This window comes from Leptosomus discolor, chromosome 7, assembly GCF_034619465.1.
Source record: "Leptosomus discolor isolate bLepDis1 chromosome 7, bLepDis1.hap2, whole genome shotgun sequence".
In the NCBI taxonomy this organism is placed as follows: Eukaryota; Metazoa; Chordata; class Aves; order Leptosomiformes; family Leptosomidae; genus Leptosomus; species Leptosomus discolor.
Window position 1 is genome coordinate 12,186,445 of NC_141397.1, and position 18,572 is coordinate 12,205,016.

The 18,572-nt window shown below is 43.9% G+C and overlaps 1 protein-coding gene across 1 annotated transcript in view; it reads right to left on the minus strand.

Annotated features, from left to right (window-relative positions):
* Positions 1-327: 327 nt before the first annotated feature.
* Positions 328-18,572, minus strand: part of LOC147415074 (uncharacterized) — a 43,652-nt gene continuing 25,407 nt past the window's right edge. Inside the window, 14 exon segments of the mRNA XM_086468518.1 lie at positions 328-401; positions 993-1,162; positions 2,643-2,688; positions 6,891-7,137; positions 7,888-8,123; positions 8,331-8,612; positions 9,996-10,131; positions 10,551-10,663; positions 11,453-11,587; positions 12,695-12,772; positions 13,877-13,970; positions 14,253-14,428; positions 15,412-15,564; positions 17,121-18,074. Of these exon segments, the coding sequence (XP_086324644.1) occupies positions 1,014-1,162; positions 2,643-2,688; positions 6,891-7,137; positions 7,888-8,123; positions 8,331-8,612; positions 9,996-10,131; positions 10,551-10,663; positions 11,453-11,587; positions 12,695-12,772; positions 13,877-13,970; positions 14,253-14,428; positions 15,412-15,564; positions 17,121-18,074 (2,799 nt within the window). The 3' untranslated portion in view covers positions 328-401; positions 993-1,013.

Consider the following 18,572-nt stretch of genomic DNA (forward strand, 5'->3'; position numbering starts at 1 on the left):
CAGAGAAGAGCTCTGGAGAGTTATATGGGCAGGGAAGGGGGTGGAAAGCAAAGTCAAGAAGGGGAACAATACAACGAAGAGATGTACTAGATTACGAAGTTTATTAAAAATCAAGTCGAAACGGAGTATCTGGAATTCAATGGTGTATTAGCTTCACAAAAATATATTCATAGAAAAAGGAACAGTGTCACAGCCGCATTCATTGCTTTCCTCACCGCCTGTTAACTCAAGTGCCTGAGCGAGGGGGTAAAACCCCTACATTCTGTCCAGTCTTCCTTCATCTCAGTACAACCATTCTTACTTTTCCAGAATTGGGACTTTGTTCTGTATCTTCTGATCGCTAGTGACTTTTGCAGACAGGGGACGACAAGTGTGGATCTTCAATAACAACAGGTAACTCTCTGAAATAAGTAAAACCACTTGTTTTATTGACGCAATGTCCCACAACACTGGCTACCATCTGGGCTACAGCCACCATATCATCAGCTGCTAGCTGCAACAAAAAGATTGGCTATCCGATCACACCAGTTTTGGAAAGTACTGAGGAGACTGAGACGTGATCTGTTGACATTCCTTTTTTCCCCATAGGAAGTGCTTGATGTGCACCACACGTGTTGATGTAGGAAGTGCGAATGTCTAAAGCTGCAGCAACTTTTAATGCAGAAATCAACACGAATACCATGAGAGGCAATGGGCACAAACTGAAACACAGGAGTTCCACCTGAACATCAGGAAACACTTTTTTGTTGTGAGGGTGACGGAGCACGAGCACAGGTTGCCCATGGAGGCTGTGGAGTCTCCAACCTTGGAGATACTCAAAAGCCAACATGATCCGGGGCAACTGGCTCTAGCTGGTCCTCCTTGAGCAGGGGGGCTGGACGAGAGGACCTCCAGCGGTCCCTCCCAACCTCACCCATTCCGTGGTTCTGCCATACAAAACAAACATACCAACCCCCCACGTAACAACTGTCTTGGCACTACTATGCACTCACCGTAATTTTAAAGCATTTTGTTCAAATCATGTAATTTTTATTGAGAACATCACGGTACTCCTGTCTTGCCCTGAGAAGGGGATCCTGGTCAACATGGAAATTTTTTGAAGAACCATCAGCAGATACCATGGGAGAAGCTCCAGCAGATCCAGTTTCAAGTTCAGCAGTGGCTAGGGAGAAGAGAGACAAGATTCCTGATGTGACTTTTATGGTAGACAGGGTCAAATAAGTCACTGTAAAAACATGGGTAACTGGAGAGAAAGAGATTTAAAATCTTCCAAGGGAACGTATCGATGGAAGGGCCTGGCACAAAGGAAGAAACACATTTTCCCCACGTTTGCTTCTCAGTCAACAGTATTGCTAAAGCTAGTGACAGAAATTCCAGAGGCTACGCACTGAACATCTTCAGGGAAGCCACAAATGGCTCCTGCTTACACCAGAGCTAAATTTATCCCCCTGCAGACCTCGTCATCCTCAAGTATCTGTTTTCCTTAAATGTTCAAACCCGTGGTTTATTGGAACCAGTGATGACTGGAACACTACTCCTCAAAACCAGCTTCTGCATTCGCTGTGACAAACGTTACAAGAATCTGCCTGCGAAACCCCTTTGCACTGCAGTCAGGCCAGGACAAGTCTCCCAGCCTGGCCCTTTCTCCGAGGGGCGTCTTTGTAACTCGCCCTGGCAAAACCCGCTTCCCCCGCAAGAGAACACCTACCCAGCGAAAGCAAACCCACCTTCGCCACCTTTCTCCAGCCACCTTTTTCAGACAAGGTCCCCAAACCAAACATACTCTATGACTCCCAGCAGATGGGCAATTACGTTTCAGAATGCCCACGGGCACAACGCAATGGCTTTGTGTCCATTCAGACACACGGAAAGAGCTACGCAGCTGCAGCTGAACACTCCCGATACGATTAAAAGCGTACGGGAACAGAAAGGAAATGCTCTCAGGGGCTACCTGCTTTGAAATAGCAGCAGCCACGGCAAAGCGGTGACTCTGGAGGAACGGTTATCATGAAATAGGTGGAATTCCTCTTTGGACACCTGGCCTCCTATCAGAGAGCATATTTGATAGGCATATTCACCTCATGTTTGCCTAAGCACTGCTGATTGATCTTTTCCTGAAGAAAGCATATCTTTTGTCACTGATTATATTCGCCTTGCTTATTCAAAAAAGGCTGCAAGGTGTAAGCTACAAATACAAGCAACGAATAGGAGACATAGCAAAAATCAAGAACTAACAGCAGAGAGTGTGTGTATGGTATGGTTCAGTGCTGAATGCAATCGATGTACGTGGAAGGAGAAGTGATGGCTGAAGGCTACAGAAATCTTATCTCACGGCTTCTTTTATGTTTGATGTTTGTGCTTGAGGAGTAATTCTAGTGAAAGGTGACTTCACCTGAAGCCAGGTGTATTTGTGGGGGGGAAATGGGTTAATTTTCTTTGCACTTGGGTGTTTTTTCAGGCAACTGCGTAACGTTCTACACAATACTTTGGTAAGCAGGAAGTTTTCACATTCAAGTCTAAACTGGAAAGCCAGCAGAAACCCCCCTGTGCTTAGCACAGAAAGAAATTCAAGCCATTATTTTCAAGAGCTAGGAACAGTCATCTTTTTCCTTAAGCACACTCCTCACATAGTGGCACGTTACCCTGTTCAAGTTCTTTCGTGATTTTTTCATCCAGTTCCCTCCGAACCTAGAATTATACAGAAAATACACAGTTAAGATATTAAGTTACATTTTTGTAATATTAAACTTCTAAAACGGTCTTAAAACCCACACGTAACGTAATAAAAACTAAAAAAGTCATCCCAAATGAAGACATCTTGGTTTGGGGTTTGATCTTTGATGAAGAGAAACTCTTGGTCAGCCAGGCTGTAATGTTCTCATTGCTGAGCAGCATCAGCTATAGCAGAAAATGATCTGTAACTCACCAGCTGGATTATAAGTGGGCATTTAAAAAATACTCAGGAAGAAAGCCCAGGGGAGTTATTACAGTGAAGGTATGGCTAAAGTCTACCATCAAGTACACGAGCAGAACGTCAGCTCAAGGCTGAGATACGCATAAATGCCATGCACAGGGACAAATTCAGTTGAGGCTGGCTTCTGCAACTTCCTAAAAGAAGAGGTGCAACAGCAGCTGCCGCAGGACTGACACACACCATTGTAGAGAAAAAAAGCATGTGCCAATATTCTTCTTTTCTCCACCTTGAGATGGAAAATCGAAAGAGCTCCTACAGATCATGCCAAGATTTTTCTTTTTTGTTATCGCAAATACCATGACACACACACATAAAAATATAAAAATCACACACCATTTTTTCTCACAAACTTTGTACTGAGACAGGTTAGCCACAGCTACAGCTTCTACACAGCCAGTGCTGCGGGTTTTATTATGTAACCGAAATCAGCTTGGATCCCTAGAAAAGAGCACTTACTCCTTTCTTCCCTAGGGGGTGGTTATTGCCACCAATTAAGAAATTCTCACTCATGAGTCTGACTTGAAAGTCTTCGTAAGAAGACATCAGATCTTTTGAAGAGGCATAGTCCAAGCACTATATGCTGCTGTTTACATTTGACGACATTTGTGACTCCTACATTTTTTCCATCAAGTCTGTGACACAGAGAAGTGAATTTCAAAATAGATGCCACACAGCTTCCAGGCCTATGATGGCCATGAAGATGCTGAAGGCCTTGGACCACGCGAGCTAGGTGGAGAGGCTGAGAGCGCTGCAACTGTTTCTTTACTGGAGTAGAAAAAGCTCGGGGGGACCTTATCTATGTGAATAAATACTTGGTGGGGGCTGTAAAGAAGACGGAGCCAGACTCTTCTCAGTGGCGCCAAGTAAAAGCACAAGAGGAATGGGCACAAACCAAAATAAAGGAAATTTCATTTTAACATTAGGATTTTTTTAACTTTTTTTTTTTTTTTTTTTTTTTAAATTGTAGACATGGTCAAGCACTGGAACAAGTTGCCCAGAAAAGGTTGTGGAGTGTCCATCCCTGAAGATATACAAAAACTGGCTGGACATAACCCTGAGCAACCGGCTATGACTGACCCTGCTTTGAGCAGGGGTGGTGTTGGACTAGATGATCTTCACAGGCCCCTTCCACTCTCACCCATTCTGTGATTCTCTGGTTTTAGTACTGAATCCCTGGGGGAATAAGTGTTTATCCTATGAAATGAGCAGGCTCACCAAGCAACACAGCAACAAACAAGGGAACTGAAACACTGTGCAATGTACTCAACAGGCCATAGAGAGCAAGAGCCTCAGGAAGGGAAGCCCTCTGCGTGCCCTCACAAGACGAGCAGTAACAGGCAGTAACTCCAAGGGCCAAAGAAGTCGGGCCGTAAAGCAGCAAGTGGAGAGAAAGGCCCTTTCCCCAGGACTACAGGGACAGCTGCAACCAAATTCACCAGCTCCTCCAGGAGAACCACCACCCAATCGTGGCGGTATTTCGTTGGAATAGTCTGTGCCTTCTGCTTGGATGGAGGGAAAGCAGGCATGCTGAGATTGCCAGCTTTTTCTTAAGAGAACCTCGTAGAAATGGTTCAAAATGGGTAAGTTCCCTGAGGATTTAGCAACAGTTTCACTCACCCTCATTCAAGAAAGAAACCTTTGAATTTAATACTCTACTAGAATTAGAAGCTAATCCTGAGAAGACAAACTGTGTGTAGCAAGAGGGAATTATCCTCAGCTCCTCTGTTAACAACAAACTAAGAGTCTCTGTAGGTTGTAAACAAAATGAGAGAGAACTTTAGGGGACTAAGTTCTACAGATAGAACTGCACTAGGAAGGAGAAATACGGGTATATAAGAAAGCCCTCAAACTAAAAAAGAAAACCCAATATCTGACATCAATACTTGGAGACTGGGGAAGTGTCATACATAATGGTTCTTCAGTTTCCTTGAGAGTCTGTGCAAGGCTGATGGGTATTTTTTGGTTCTGTTTCTTTGAACCCTCAAAGTGAAGCCTCACAAAACAGTACCCAAACCTAAAAGCATTCCCCAGCATCACAATCCATCACGAAATGTAAGACACATGCTCTGAAAAGAAACTTTGAGTGCGGCTGAAGTCAGGACGCTGAGTGAGAACAGTATCACTGTTCTTGGATCTCATGCACACTTTTCTTGGAATCAGCGCCGATGTTTTTCACACGCAGATTTGGGAACCATTTTTCACAAAACGTGGAAGCAGCCTCTATAATGACTTGAACTAGATATACCTCTGCATATATTAGCAACTGGATAAAAACAACGGGCTATGAAATAGCCTTTTAAAATATTTCCTTTCTGTAACATACGTAAGGGAAGCCAGTAAACCAGGAAAGGTATCTTGATATTGACAAAACTTTGAGATGCCCAGAGGGTTCCAATTCTGGAAAATTAAAATGGAAAGGACTACCTGAAGAATGTTGCTGTAAATCAGCTAAGAAGCACCGAGTACTCCCGCTTTCTTTCCCTTCACTGTGGTTCTTTTTCACGTTTCTTCTTCAAAATGGCACAACTGTTAACCCTTTTGTTTTAAACTCGGGCAGCTTTTTTCCTAGAAGTGGGTTGGTTTCCTCCTTTGCCTTTTTCTTCTTTTAACACCTTACTCCCATCTCTCTGTTCTTTCTTTTCCTCTCTTGTTGCCTGCTCCCTGCCCTTTCTGTGCCCTTGTCCCGGCCCTCTCCTTATTTCACTTTTGCAGTGGGTCCCTGAATTTTGCCTCTTTTCTACTGCTTGCCTGCAGAAGAGCCCCTGCAGATGGTACAGTACTAATTGCCTCCCGAGTTCTTTCTGTAAGGTCCACCCCTCTGACCTGAAAAAGCACATTCACAGGGACACAGAAAAGTTCATCTCTGTCACTGCTGCTGCTACGCGTCACCTACACTGCTTTGTCCCTTTTGGTTTTGTTGGTTTGGTTTTCTCTTAAACCAGGTGCAGTACGTAGACACGTGGTTTACATGGGATCTTTCCAATGTGGGGGGGACCACTGAACTGAGACGGACTTGCGAGTAAGCAAATACATCTCACCTTCTCGCATTCAACAACAGAATACACGAGGGATGAGAATGCTGACTGAACAGAGAAGCGTGTCCACGCCGCAGTCCTATGCTAGGTGGGAATTTGATTACAGCTATTGACATCTGGTTTCCAAATCTTATGATATAATGTTAAAACGTTCACCATTCTGTGAGGGATGTGCCACCACACTGACGGCTAATTACAGTGCATACTTTGACCAGATGTATTGCAGAGGTTGCAGCATTGCTGCAAAATTAGACAGCTGTGAAGACTTCCTGAGGACTAGTTAACTTTACCTTTTCATGTAATAACACACAGCAGGAACGACAAAAACAAATGCCTCCTACGCATAGTATATGGCCTGCACTGAAGTCTAAAGTGAGAAGTTACGTGATCCTGTTCATATCGTCCCGTTTTTGAAGCATCCCTTTGTTGGTATTAATGTAGTAAAACAAGTTCCAGCAAAGAAGCTGCTAGAGGGAGGATCAGTGAAGAAGGAAAAGGTGTCTCGAACCAAAATGTCTGATGGCATTTTGCACTCATCATAAAGTCAAGCATTTTAAAGAAGTCCTAGATATGATACATTAAATTTTAATGAAGAGATTAGCTGGGAACTTCCTATGCCACAGTATTCTTGATCACAGTTTCTCTTGTAAAAGAGCGTAATTACACAGTTCATTATTTAGATGTCAGCATTTTTTGGTCTTTGAGCACTCCTGGAAATTTGTACAACCCTGAGGACCAAAAGTCTTCACCCCTACCACATGCAGTTGTGTACTCTTTCGGCATATTAGACTGTATGGTTTGGAACTATGCATGGATTTGAACTTCAGGCTAAAAAGCATAACCCTGCTTATGGATACTCTAGAGTATTTCCAAATGCTTACCTTAGCCACGTAGGCTTCAACGCTGTTTCTTGATGACAATGCATTCCCGGTAGAGCTTAGGAAGCTTCCTCCTAGATTGAGATTTCTGTTCAGCGCCAAATTGTTGCCCAGATGTCCCAGTTCAGCTGAATACAGAACTGGACTTGCAGCCGCACCTCCACTGACGACGCTGCTTGCAATTACGGATTTGCTTCTGTGGTGCTCCTGAAGGAGCTGAGCGTGCACTTCTGCTAGTCTCTCATTAGCTCTGAAACATTCAGAAGCAGAGAAAGAATTATCTTCAGTAGTAACGCTGTCACAACGTGAATCTCCAGGTCTTTGACTATTATTCAACTTCTGAAAGTGGAAGGGATGATGAGCATCCAAAAGAAGAACATCGCTTGACCTGAGGTTTTTTGGAGAGCCTGTTTCTAAGAAGTCACAGTACCTGCAAGGAGCAGCAAGAGTTACCCACACTTAGGACTTCTCAGCATTAGGGCTGTTGTGGATGCAATGTGTTTACATAGCTTCTTCTGAAGGCTGTGTCACCTGCGTAAGAACTCTGGGCCACCCTCCCTTTCCCACAGAAAGCTCAAACCTCAGACACACTGCTAAAATGGAAGCCAAAAGAGATTTGTTTTTTTATGTCACAGAATCAAAGACTGTTCTCTGAAGGACCTATCCTTATTCCAGCAGAACAGAACGTGAAATTTATCGTTTCTGCCACAGACAGAATAAGAGAAGGAGATTATTAGAGATGGGCAAAAAGGCTGTCTGTTAAAACACCATCAACTTAAACAACACCCTGTTAATGCCATGATCAGTGGTATTACTGCTGGAGCAGTAAAGAGAAACAAATGAAGCAGAAGGGTCTTGAGGTACTTTCCTCACAACTATGCCATTTTATGCTGACATACGTCATGCTGACCAGATGTAGAAAAGGGAGTTTAGGAGGAAAATGCATGAGTAAAAAGTAATATATTATTACAGCTGCAAAAAAGAAAAAGCATGGACTTACCTTTCCAGTTTATTTGCTAGGCAGCTCCTCGTTTTTACTTCCTCCAGGTACAGCTCTTTGTACTTTTCCACTTCTGCCTGTGCCGATTCTCTTTTAAAAATACCGTCTTGTTGCGTATTTTTTATCCTGTCCAGTTCACATTCGAGGTCTCTAATTCTCTCTTTCAGCTGGTTTCCCAGCGATTCGTGATGACTGGCTCTGATTTGTTCTAACCTGTCCTGGGAGGCTGCCTGCACCTGCAGCAGATAATGCACTTCCAGTCACCGCAAAGTAAAAGAGAACTCCTCCAGCCAGTCAACTGCACGTACCTAATTTCAAGGACCTGCCTTTACTTAGCGAGGCAACTGTGCCTCCTCACCATCATCAGCAATGAAAAATAAAATACTAAAAAAATAACCAAGTGTGTAATGGAGACTACAAACACAAGTGAGAAATCCACTTACCTGCAAAAATAGATTGACTTCTTGTAGTTTTTGTCTTATTTCTTGGCCAGCTCGTTCTTCCATCTCTCTTTTATATTGTTCTATCTGGCTGCGATCCACCATGTTAGTCTCCAGATGATGTTTGAGGTTAGCCACCTCTTCTTTCAGCTGGCATTTGCTCTTCTCCAGTTTTTCCTGTTTCCCATGCATGGTGGACAACTGTTCTCGCAAATCCTGATTTTGTGCTTCTACCTGCTTGCGCTTTTTACACTCTGTCTCCAGTTGCTGGGAAAGTTCACCAACCTGTAGACAGCAAAAAAAAAGAAAAAGGAACTCAGAGGGATTTAATATTAGTAAATTCTGTGAAAATCCGTAAAGGGGTTGGCCATTGAGACTGTATTTGTTGTCTGCTGACTCAGAATTAAAACCAATAGATCCCAATGGTCAACCTCAGCTCCATCTTCCTCTTCCTCACTCCAGAAACATAGCTTTTCTATACTTACTGAACATAAAACATGATGTCCTGTCTTTTATTAAAAGAAAAAAAAATAGTGGAGGAACTAGCGTAGTAAAGACTTGAAAAGAGTCTCTAACAGAAAGTAGAAACTTTGCACTTATTTGAAACTGCCTAAATGTAATGCACTTCCCTGAGATTCGAAATAACTGTTCCAACAGAAACACAAAAACACTACCAACTTTTGGACTGAAAATGAGCTGCCGCAAAGGCAGTCGACCCATTCTGCAATACCTTCTAAAAACAAACGTAGCTCTGAAACGTGGCTGCTTTAGCAACAAATCCGAGTAACGAGCGGAGAAGCAGATAAAAGGTTACATGCTGCTAAAACAGCCAGAGCCTCCTCAAAAGCACTTCTGGGAAGTCTGCTGCTGGGTCCCAATGACAAGGGAAAGACGGGCTGTGAGCAATAAATTGCAGATTTTTTTTCTGCATCACCTCAACGCATCGTGCCCTGGGAAGCAACAACACTGTTTGGAAAAGCAAAACCTGAACTGCCTCCTGGTGAACTCGTGCCTAAGACAGGGCTCAAGGGGGGCTCTTGGGCAGAGCCAACTTCCTCCAGTTGTTCGAGTTACGGTCGCGTTACTTCCCTCTCTTCCAGAGAAGGAACTCATCTGTCAGACGTCGAAGATGCTGCCACAGCCTCCAGCTGCAGCCAGGCCTGTGGCGGGCCTCAGTGCTCTCAGCCCCAGCCCTCCCCCATGGGCGTGATGTCGTGGTAGGACTGCAGGCCTGCCCGGCCCCATGGACGGGCCTGGCGATCCGCATTCTTGGCTGACCCCGCTGACTGTCACCAGACCTGTTCTGCTCTTCTTGGTGAGGGCATGTGGGACTGCTCCCTGGCCCGCCAGGTCACGGACCCTGCCAGCCTTGCTGTGATGCTTGGCTCGCCCTTCCTCTACAGAACAGCTTACCCTTGATGTGCCCTTGCAGATACGGCTTTGCTCAAAACGTTTTCATCTTTACCCATGATGGTAACTACGTCGCTATTAGGTACAGTCATCTACTACCGTAACAGTAGAAGGAGCATCAAGAAAAGTCAATGAATTCCAAAATACAGCCATGAAAAAAAAAAAAATCTACATGAAAAGCAGTATAGGGAAAGAATAACACAGGTTTCAAAAGAAGAAACACCACCACCAAAAAACCCCAAACAAACCAGTGCTCACCTTTGTTCTCAATCTATCAACTTCATTGACCGTTTCAGAATACCCGTTCTTCACTTCTCCCTGCAAATTAAGCTGGGACTCTCTCTCCTCATACACTCTTAGTTTCTTCATAGCTCTGTTCAGAAGCCTCTTCATCCTGCACAGTAAATTAGTCAAGAAAACCATGAGGCAAAGGAACAACGGGCCTTTTTCACAGACTCTCATGGAAAGAGCACAGACATGGCTGGCTTTGTCTTTAATGTGCTTGATAGACCAGGATTTACTGAGAAAAACCAGCACTCCCGTGCCACAAATCCCTCGGGGGGTGCAACTTTCACCTCAAAAGAGGAATAAGAGGCAGACTTCCCTTCCAGGAAAACCGGAGGGCAATTTGCATTTGCAGTTCTTTTGGCAGCTCTTGGAAACTACAGGCACGTGTACAGAAGCATCTTGCAAGAGCTAACAGGGGGCTTGAATTCACTCACAAACAGTTACGTACACCTATTTTTACACCAAAGTTCAGGCAAGCTTGACTTCTACTTAGGGATACCTGTGCACCATGCTAAACAGCCCTACCTCTTACAGTCGTTCTGCAGTTCGATGTTTCTTTTCATTTCTTGGTCCAGATGCAGTTCCACTGTGCATTTCAACTCTTCCAGCTTCTTCACTTTCTTTCTTTCACTCTCACACTTTCAAAATAGAAAAGACACATGACACCCCCCATAGGAACAGTTTCTACGTGCAGTATGTGCATCTGGTGTTCTCCACAGAGCAGCTGCAGCACATCTCTGTCTGTTTGCCAAGTTCCACAGAACAGCAAGGGACAGAATTCCTGGCAGATTTCCCATCAAACAGGCCAGTACCTAACAACAGATGCCCCCACTAAAGCAAAGGCCACCCTCTTCTAATGCTTCAAGGCAAAAAGGTGGAAAAGAGGCTGGACAACACTTTCAGCAGTTCCTCAGCTCATAGCAGAGGTTACGTAGGTACACACAGCATGGGAAAGCCCAAGTCCATCTAAAGCTTTCGTGGGATCTTCAACGACCAGCAGGCAGGGGCTTGTGGGGGAATTTGATCTTTTGGAATTCTTTAATGGTTTACTCCCCTCTGCCATTACCTCCATCTCTTCTTTGTGGGTACGTACTTATTCACATGTTGTTACTCCTCTGGGTGTTTTCTCGGCCAAACCAGAGCAGAGCTGGCAGCAAGGAAAGAACTGGTGAACTGCAGCATTGCTCCATGTGCTCAACTGATAGCAAACCACACTGGGAGCCCCGCCCAACAGAACCACTCCAGAACTTACACAAAGAGACCCAGCTAGCTTTTACTCGCTTCCTGGATGACCCCCAAAGGACAAGGTACTCAGCGCCTGAACGGCAGGGGTAACAGAAAAAGCCAAGGACGCAAGAACCCCACAAAAAGGTGGACACGGTTCTCCTGGGTATTGGTTCGGTGTCTGGAGAATGTTGTGGGCTCACCCGTTCCAAGAGTTCAGCCATTTCCTTGTCAAGCTGAGCAACACGCTCTTGCAGGTAAGATCTTGACTTCAACTGCTCTTCCCACGTGCTGTGCGAGTCCTTTGGTGTCAGAGCCAGCACATTCTGCTTTTGCATCTGTGAAAGCAACAGTGGCAAAAGAAAAAATTGAGGTGACCAGAAAGACAACGCTGCAAGTGACAGCAGTAACTGAAATGGAAACAGGCCTAAGCTCTCCTCACCCATGCAAGATCTAGGGTTAAGGTTAAGGCGGAGTGTAAAACACACCTTGGGAAACACAACCAAGAAGAGCAATTGAAGCTGCTGGAAAGAAAGAACACTCTACAGTGCCAAGGTGAGGTTACAGCTTTGGGGGCTAAGACGACATGCACACGCACACACAAAATCACCCTGCAACTTTCTTCCAAAGGTGCTCCGGTGTTCCTAATGATATGTACTGCATAATAAAAATCACTCCTCTAGCACCCACCGCAGAAACTCCCCTCCCCTCACTGCTTCTGTACCAGCTCTACATCTCCTGAGAGCAAGAAAATGTTTTCAAATTGGCAATGCTATTTATGTTTCTATCCAAAGGGACAAAGGTTTGCCTAATAGATGCACTTGAGTGGAACAGAACTTGCTGATTCAGTTCAAGTATAAAGAATGCAAGATGACTCGCCGCTTTTAGTGGCATTCTGTAAAAAAAAGAAGAAAAAAAAAAGGACGTCTACTGATCTACAGAAAGTTGTCGCCCTTACAGAGTAGATGAAACGCTGGGTCTTACAATGGAAGCCAACATGGTGTCAAGGACAAACTGTGACAAAACTGCAAAGGTAACATGGATCTCCCAAGTCCAGTCTCCTCTCTCAGCTTTCAATCACAGATCTCCCTGCTGCCCTCAACATCCATCCTCTCCACCATCTGCCGTGGGTTAACCCTAGTAGGCAGCGGAGCACCACAGAGCCAGTTGCTCACTCCCCGCAGTGGGATGGGTGAGAGAATTCTTCTGACACATCGCGCTGATGAACACAAGTATCTTTCACACCACACCACAGATAAAAAACACAGCAGCGGGGGAAGGAGGAAATTTACAGCCTTTTTCCTTGAAGGGGGCCTTGCCCTAAAATCAGAAGGGTATGTGTCAGCTGAACTGTGCCTACACAGTCCACCTGAGCTTTTCATCAATTACCTGCACACGAAAAATTCAATGTCTAGGACAGTCATTCACAGAAGCCATTTGTATACCTGCTGCTGGTGGTGGTCCTCTGCAGCTGCCCGTCTTGTCCCTAAGCCAGTTATCAAGTCTTCCAGGCGGTTATGAACCTACAGAAGCATAAAAAGAAGCAAGAAGACACTCTCTGACTTTCCAGACTGAAGTTTACACCTCATTACCAAAAATAAATATTACATACACCTCGTCACCTCTATTCCTATAGTATTTACACCCAGCACCAATGATCAAAACGGCCTCAGTTTGATACCACTGTGAAATTGTTAGCAATCACCACCTCTGCTGTTTACTTCAGGGAGAGAGAACACCACAGGGGATACAAAGAATCTTCAATGAAAACAGGCAGGAGTAGCTTTTCCCATCCGCAGTACATTTGAAAACCATGCCTTTTTAAGCACAGGAAAAGGACCAGCATCATGACTGCCTTCCCTCTTCTCTTGTCAAGATCAGCACATCAAAAAGTTCAACTTTCACATGTAGTTATTTTCACAATCTCTTTAGCACTAATTAAAAAACTACAGTGGTACAAGAACCCTAGTTCACCGGTTTCAATACAAAAATACTTTGCTTCATACAGGCCACAGATGAAAGCACCTTATCTGAGCTAAAATTAACCACTGGGTAGGGGCAGTGTGAAATTCCAAGGCTCGCACTGAGTTCTGCAAGTGCTATCACAGGCGCTTCTCTTCACTGGTTCATAAAAGCACACACACACCAAGTGGCCAAAGGAAAAGCAATCCTGCACAGCAGCAGCTCTGGGGACTATCACTTTTGTTCCAAGTCTGATGATGCCAGCCAGGGCTCCACCACACAGTGCTTGGCATCAATAACCCCTGTGCAATTTCCATGAGTTAACTCGGATGAATATCTTTAATGATACACATTGCAACAAGTGTCTGAAGCAGCACCTGATGTCACAACCGGTCTAAAGCAGACAATAGTTACACCAGTGTATCAGTGTCAAATCCTCACCTTCTAGAGCATTACGTAGGACTTGCTAAAGTAGCATGGGAAAACTCTCAACACCAGAAAGCTGGGGAATGGACCAGGCTGCTTTCCGAGCAGCCTCTATTCAGCAGAACGAAGGAACTGAGCTCCCCTAGGCTCTCCAGGAACACCTCCTCTTAACATTTCCCCATAGGTACAGGCAACTAGGCTCAGGAGCTCACAAAAAGGCAAGTTTATGAGCAGCTTACTGAGGCAGAGGCTTGCAGGTCTCTCTGAAGGGCTTCGATCCTACTGCTTTGTTGCTGGACTGTAGCTTCCAGTCTGGCGTTTTCAATGTCAAGGCTTAAAAAGAAATACAGCTCTTATTACCACCAGAGCATCAATTCTGAAAGAACAGCGTGAAATAACACGATCTAAATTTAGGAGGTATGGTGGTATTAGGTCAACGGTTGGACTTGATGACCTCAGAGGTCTATTCCAACCTCATGATTCTATCATTCTAAACCAAAAGCATCTTTCAAAACCGTGTATCAACCTGCTGCGATGCAACAAGGCTATCCTGTTGTTTCCACACAATCCCAGAAAATGACATAGAGACTTTGCTTCACTGTGTTACTCTCTTACCGTTGCACATGTTCTTCCAGCTGTTTAATAGTAGTATTATTCGCAGAAGACACCGACAGGAGGTCCTGCAGTTTCTGGGAAGAAGCTCTTTCTTCTCTTTCCTTATTAGCCAAGGCAGTCTCCAAGTCCCGAACATAATGCTCAGACTGAAGACGCTGCTCTTCCAACTCCTGCAGCTGTAAAATCACAGTAAGAATCCACATCAGTCAGGTGAGCTTTTCTATAGAGGAGTCAACTGCTGCTGAAGCATTCTAGCACTGCAAATATCTGCACATACCCACTACCCAAAGAACTAATCATTTCAAGGACATTCCAACCCCACTTCTACTAGCAAACGAACCCAAACTATGTACTTCATCATCTTTTATACTGGCCTCTCCCATCCCTCTGCTGATTTCCTACAGGACACTTCTAAGCAGTGACACTGCCCCTCCTAGTCTTCTGGTGACTCGTCACATGCTTTTCTACCCACTTATTTTCTCCTCCATGAAAACATGAACGAAAAAAGTTCATCCTTGTCCTAAAATCACTTCACAGCTCCCTCATAATGGGATTAAAGATGATGCTATTTCAGATCGCAGAGGCCCCTGACCTCAGTATTTGTAAGGACGCTGCAAAAGGCGGTTCCCGCCTCAGAAAAGAGCTTACAGTGCACTTGCAAGATGGCTGCTTAAGGATGCCAGACAATAGCAGGGCCAAAGAAGAGGGGGAAAAAAAGGGGTGGGGTGGGTGTGTATATATATATATATATATATGCATACACAGAGTACGTTACAGAAGCACTCAGAATGGACAACGTGGTACTTGGGGGAGTGGGAGGGACGTGGAGGCAGCATAAAAAAGCTCAAATGCAGCAGTCCAGTATTTCTACTGTTCTTCAGAAATCAGAGAACCTACTTGGCCAAACCAAATGACATAAACTACAGAAACATCCATTTAATTTGCAAAGCACCTTCGGAAATACAAACCTTTGTCCAAGTAAGGACATAGTGTCCTCACATCAAGGACATGGACACCAAGTTTCTAAAACAGTGAGATTCACTCACCCATCATTAAATCTATCCTGGTGAGGTTTTTTCCGACGATTTTACGAAAACATTCACTCCCACTTTCAACAGCCACGCTTAGATTTCTTTCTACAGTTACAAACATTATGTACCTTAGTTTTAACCTTTTCCAATTCCTTTTGCAAGCGCAGCTTTTCTTCCTCCAGGTCACTGCGGTAGCGTGTGGTAACTTCAAGCGAGGCTTCTGACACAGATTGCTTTTGAAGAGCATTGGCAAGCTCCTGCTGCAGCTGTCTGACCATGCCCTAATGAAACCGTTAAATGCACATGAAAAAAAGCTGTAAGAACAAGAACGATGCCTTTACTTTAACCTACTTGGTTATACAATTAGCCTTGTCATTGGATTGAACTCAAAGGTATGAAATTTTGCCTGCCACCAGCAGACATCTGCACAGACAATGACTTCCACTTTCTCAGCTGAGCAGCTCCAAACTATCAACAGCTCTTCATGAAGACTTTTGTTTCCTAATAAATCAAAAAGGCTCAAGTATTATTCTTTTCAGAACAATACACAAGCACACACCGCAGTCATGTATTTTTTTCTACCCAAACCCAAAGCAATCTGTTGCGATGTAAGAGCCATAGTTTGACTGCAGCTATTGGCAAGTGAAGAATAAGGTGCTTATCTGACACATGCAGGTATTTACCGCACTCAAAGAGTCTGGATTTGCTACGAAGGAGGAAATGTAATTTTATATCACTATTCAAATCCAATCATCAAGGGAGACAAACCTTCTACCCGTGTCTAAATACTTATTTGCCAGAAAGTAAAGGAAGAGCAGAGAAAACGCATAAGGCAACTTTTAAATCATTGCTCTACCTGGAACTGGTAGAGAACTTCATCATTAGAGAAGACCCTACCTAATCCTAGGAACTTACATAATAATGCATTCTCCCATTACCTATAGCTTTTTCAATTGCTACCTATTCCTCACTACCCCCGCCTTTATTCTCTTCCTCCCTTTTTCTTGACAGAAGCCATCTACCTACAGAAATGGGAGCAACATTGGTTCATGCATGTTTGAGCAACAAAAAATTTTGCCAGTGTTCTGCATAAGAGCATGGTTCATACTGATGTGTGGTGTGAATCTGCAGAAAGAGAGTTTAACTGATTTCCTCATTAGCCTTCAGTCCTGCTAATTAGTCTTCCACAGAGCTACAAAGAAAGAACACATTTAAATATGGCTACACATGATAAAATAGAGAACAGAAAGCTTAGGTCAGTGTCTGAAATGATCTTCACGAGGAACAGGCAGGCCCCGTAGACCCCCAAAACACATACATAAATTAACACCTGCACACTACTAATACCCTTCGGTTTTGATAGTAACTTATGGAGAAGCGATGTTTTTTTCTCCGTAGGAGCTTAAAAAGCATCCCCCAACACTTCACTTGCCTGCATCTTCGTTTCTCAGCCCTTGCATATTGGATGGTTCTTCCTTTTATACCACTCTTATTTGTGTCATCAGTGCAATACATACGTAAAACCCATGAAATACAAAAACTATTCTAAAGGGCATAAAATGGACTAAGGAAAAGAGATGAAAGAAGCTCTGCAGAAGAATCACCTTTCTTGATCAAAGCTTAGACTTGGATATCTTTTCTCTGTTCTTTGCTCAGGTCTGAGCAGTAGCACCCTTTTTGTCAAAACCTTCCACAAAGCCAAGAGAAACACAACAAACCAGAACAAATCAGCATTCCTTGGTTCCACGCATATAACCTATACCTACTATGTTTCGAACACAAAATAATTTCCAGAACAGAAAGAACAATTTAAAGGCTTTCAAAGTGGATATGCTACCTCGCTTTCTACTTTGTCCATCTCAGATTTAAAGACTTGTTCTCTCAAATCAGTACACTTGGCATTTAATTCCTTGTTTCTCTCTTCCACTAGGCAAACTTGCTTTTCAGTATCAGCTCTGAGTTTGTTGAACATATCATTAAACCGGTCCTGCACATCGCGCACTGCTTTCTCTTTGATGATCCCCTGGTTCTGCACATCTTCCAGTTGCTGACGAAGCAAAAGGTTTTCGCTCTGGAGCTGGGCCAATCGCTCCTGCATGGATTCCTGCTTTAGTACAAATTTGCTCACTTGATCTTTCTCAAGTTGTCGAGCGTGATCTCGTTGCTTTGCCTGAGCCTGGGCTTGACTGAATTCCTTTTGTGTCATTTCTAAGAGCAATGTTTTTTCCCTGAGTGTTTGTTTTAACTGGAGAAGCTCGTTTTCTAGACTATTAGCTTTGCTTTCAGCTTTACTCAGCTGCTGAGACAAGCTCTTGTTGGTTTCTTGCATATCAGAGAGGTCGTGATGGAGCTTGTCTTGCAAGCGAAGCTGTTCATCACGTTCTCTCTGAAATGTTCGTTCAAAGTCAGTTTTCGATGACTGGTGACGTTCAAGTTCTTGCACAGCAATGTTCAGGCGGGAACGAAAGGATTCCATTTCTGTCTCTAGTCTGTCTTTGCTTTCTTTCGTCTCCTCAAGTTTGGAAGCCAGCACCGTAGATTCCGTCTTTAGTAAGTTCAGCTGTCCGTCGTACTGAAAAACTGTTTGTGTTAAGGCTTCCTCTTTCAGTTTAAGTTCCTTTTTGAGATCTTCATTTTTTTCCTTCAAGGCCTCATTTTCCTCTAAATATTCTCCTTCTTCCTCCTGGTGCCTAAGTCTTACTTGATCAAGTTCTAGCCTTAGCATAGCAATCTCATCTTGTAGTAACTGGTTTTTGTGCAACAGGTCCTTTTCTCTCTCAGTGTCGGATTCCTGAATGACAGGGAACAGGAATAAATAGCCAGTTGGGAAATGAATCTACAAAACCACTTCAGCATCAAACGGCGTTTTAACATTTCTCACACTGAAGCGTGGCTTCAAAGAGGAGAGTGAAATTTCAGGTAATACATAAGGTACTGTATGAACCCGTGCACGTGTACAATGTACACACACAGCGCAAGTGTAACATACCCTTACAGAGCAAACGAACATCCCACAGACACAACGCCTTTTTTTTTTTTTTTTAAGCCAGCAACCATATAATGAAACTACTTAAAATATCTCAAGTATAAAGCTTTGAAAATAACAGTGTTTTATCGTATGTGGATGCTTTAAAACATTCCCTTGGAGGTTAATTTAGCCCTGTTACAACTCTGGTAAGAAACAGGGCTAAAAAAGGGTATTTTCCTTCTCATGCCATCTTTCATCTTCTATCAGTTGTCAAGTATCTTCTTAACACGGATCCTTTCTCTAAGCTGTACAACTTCATCA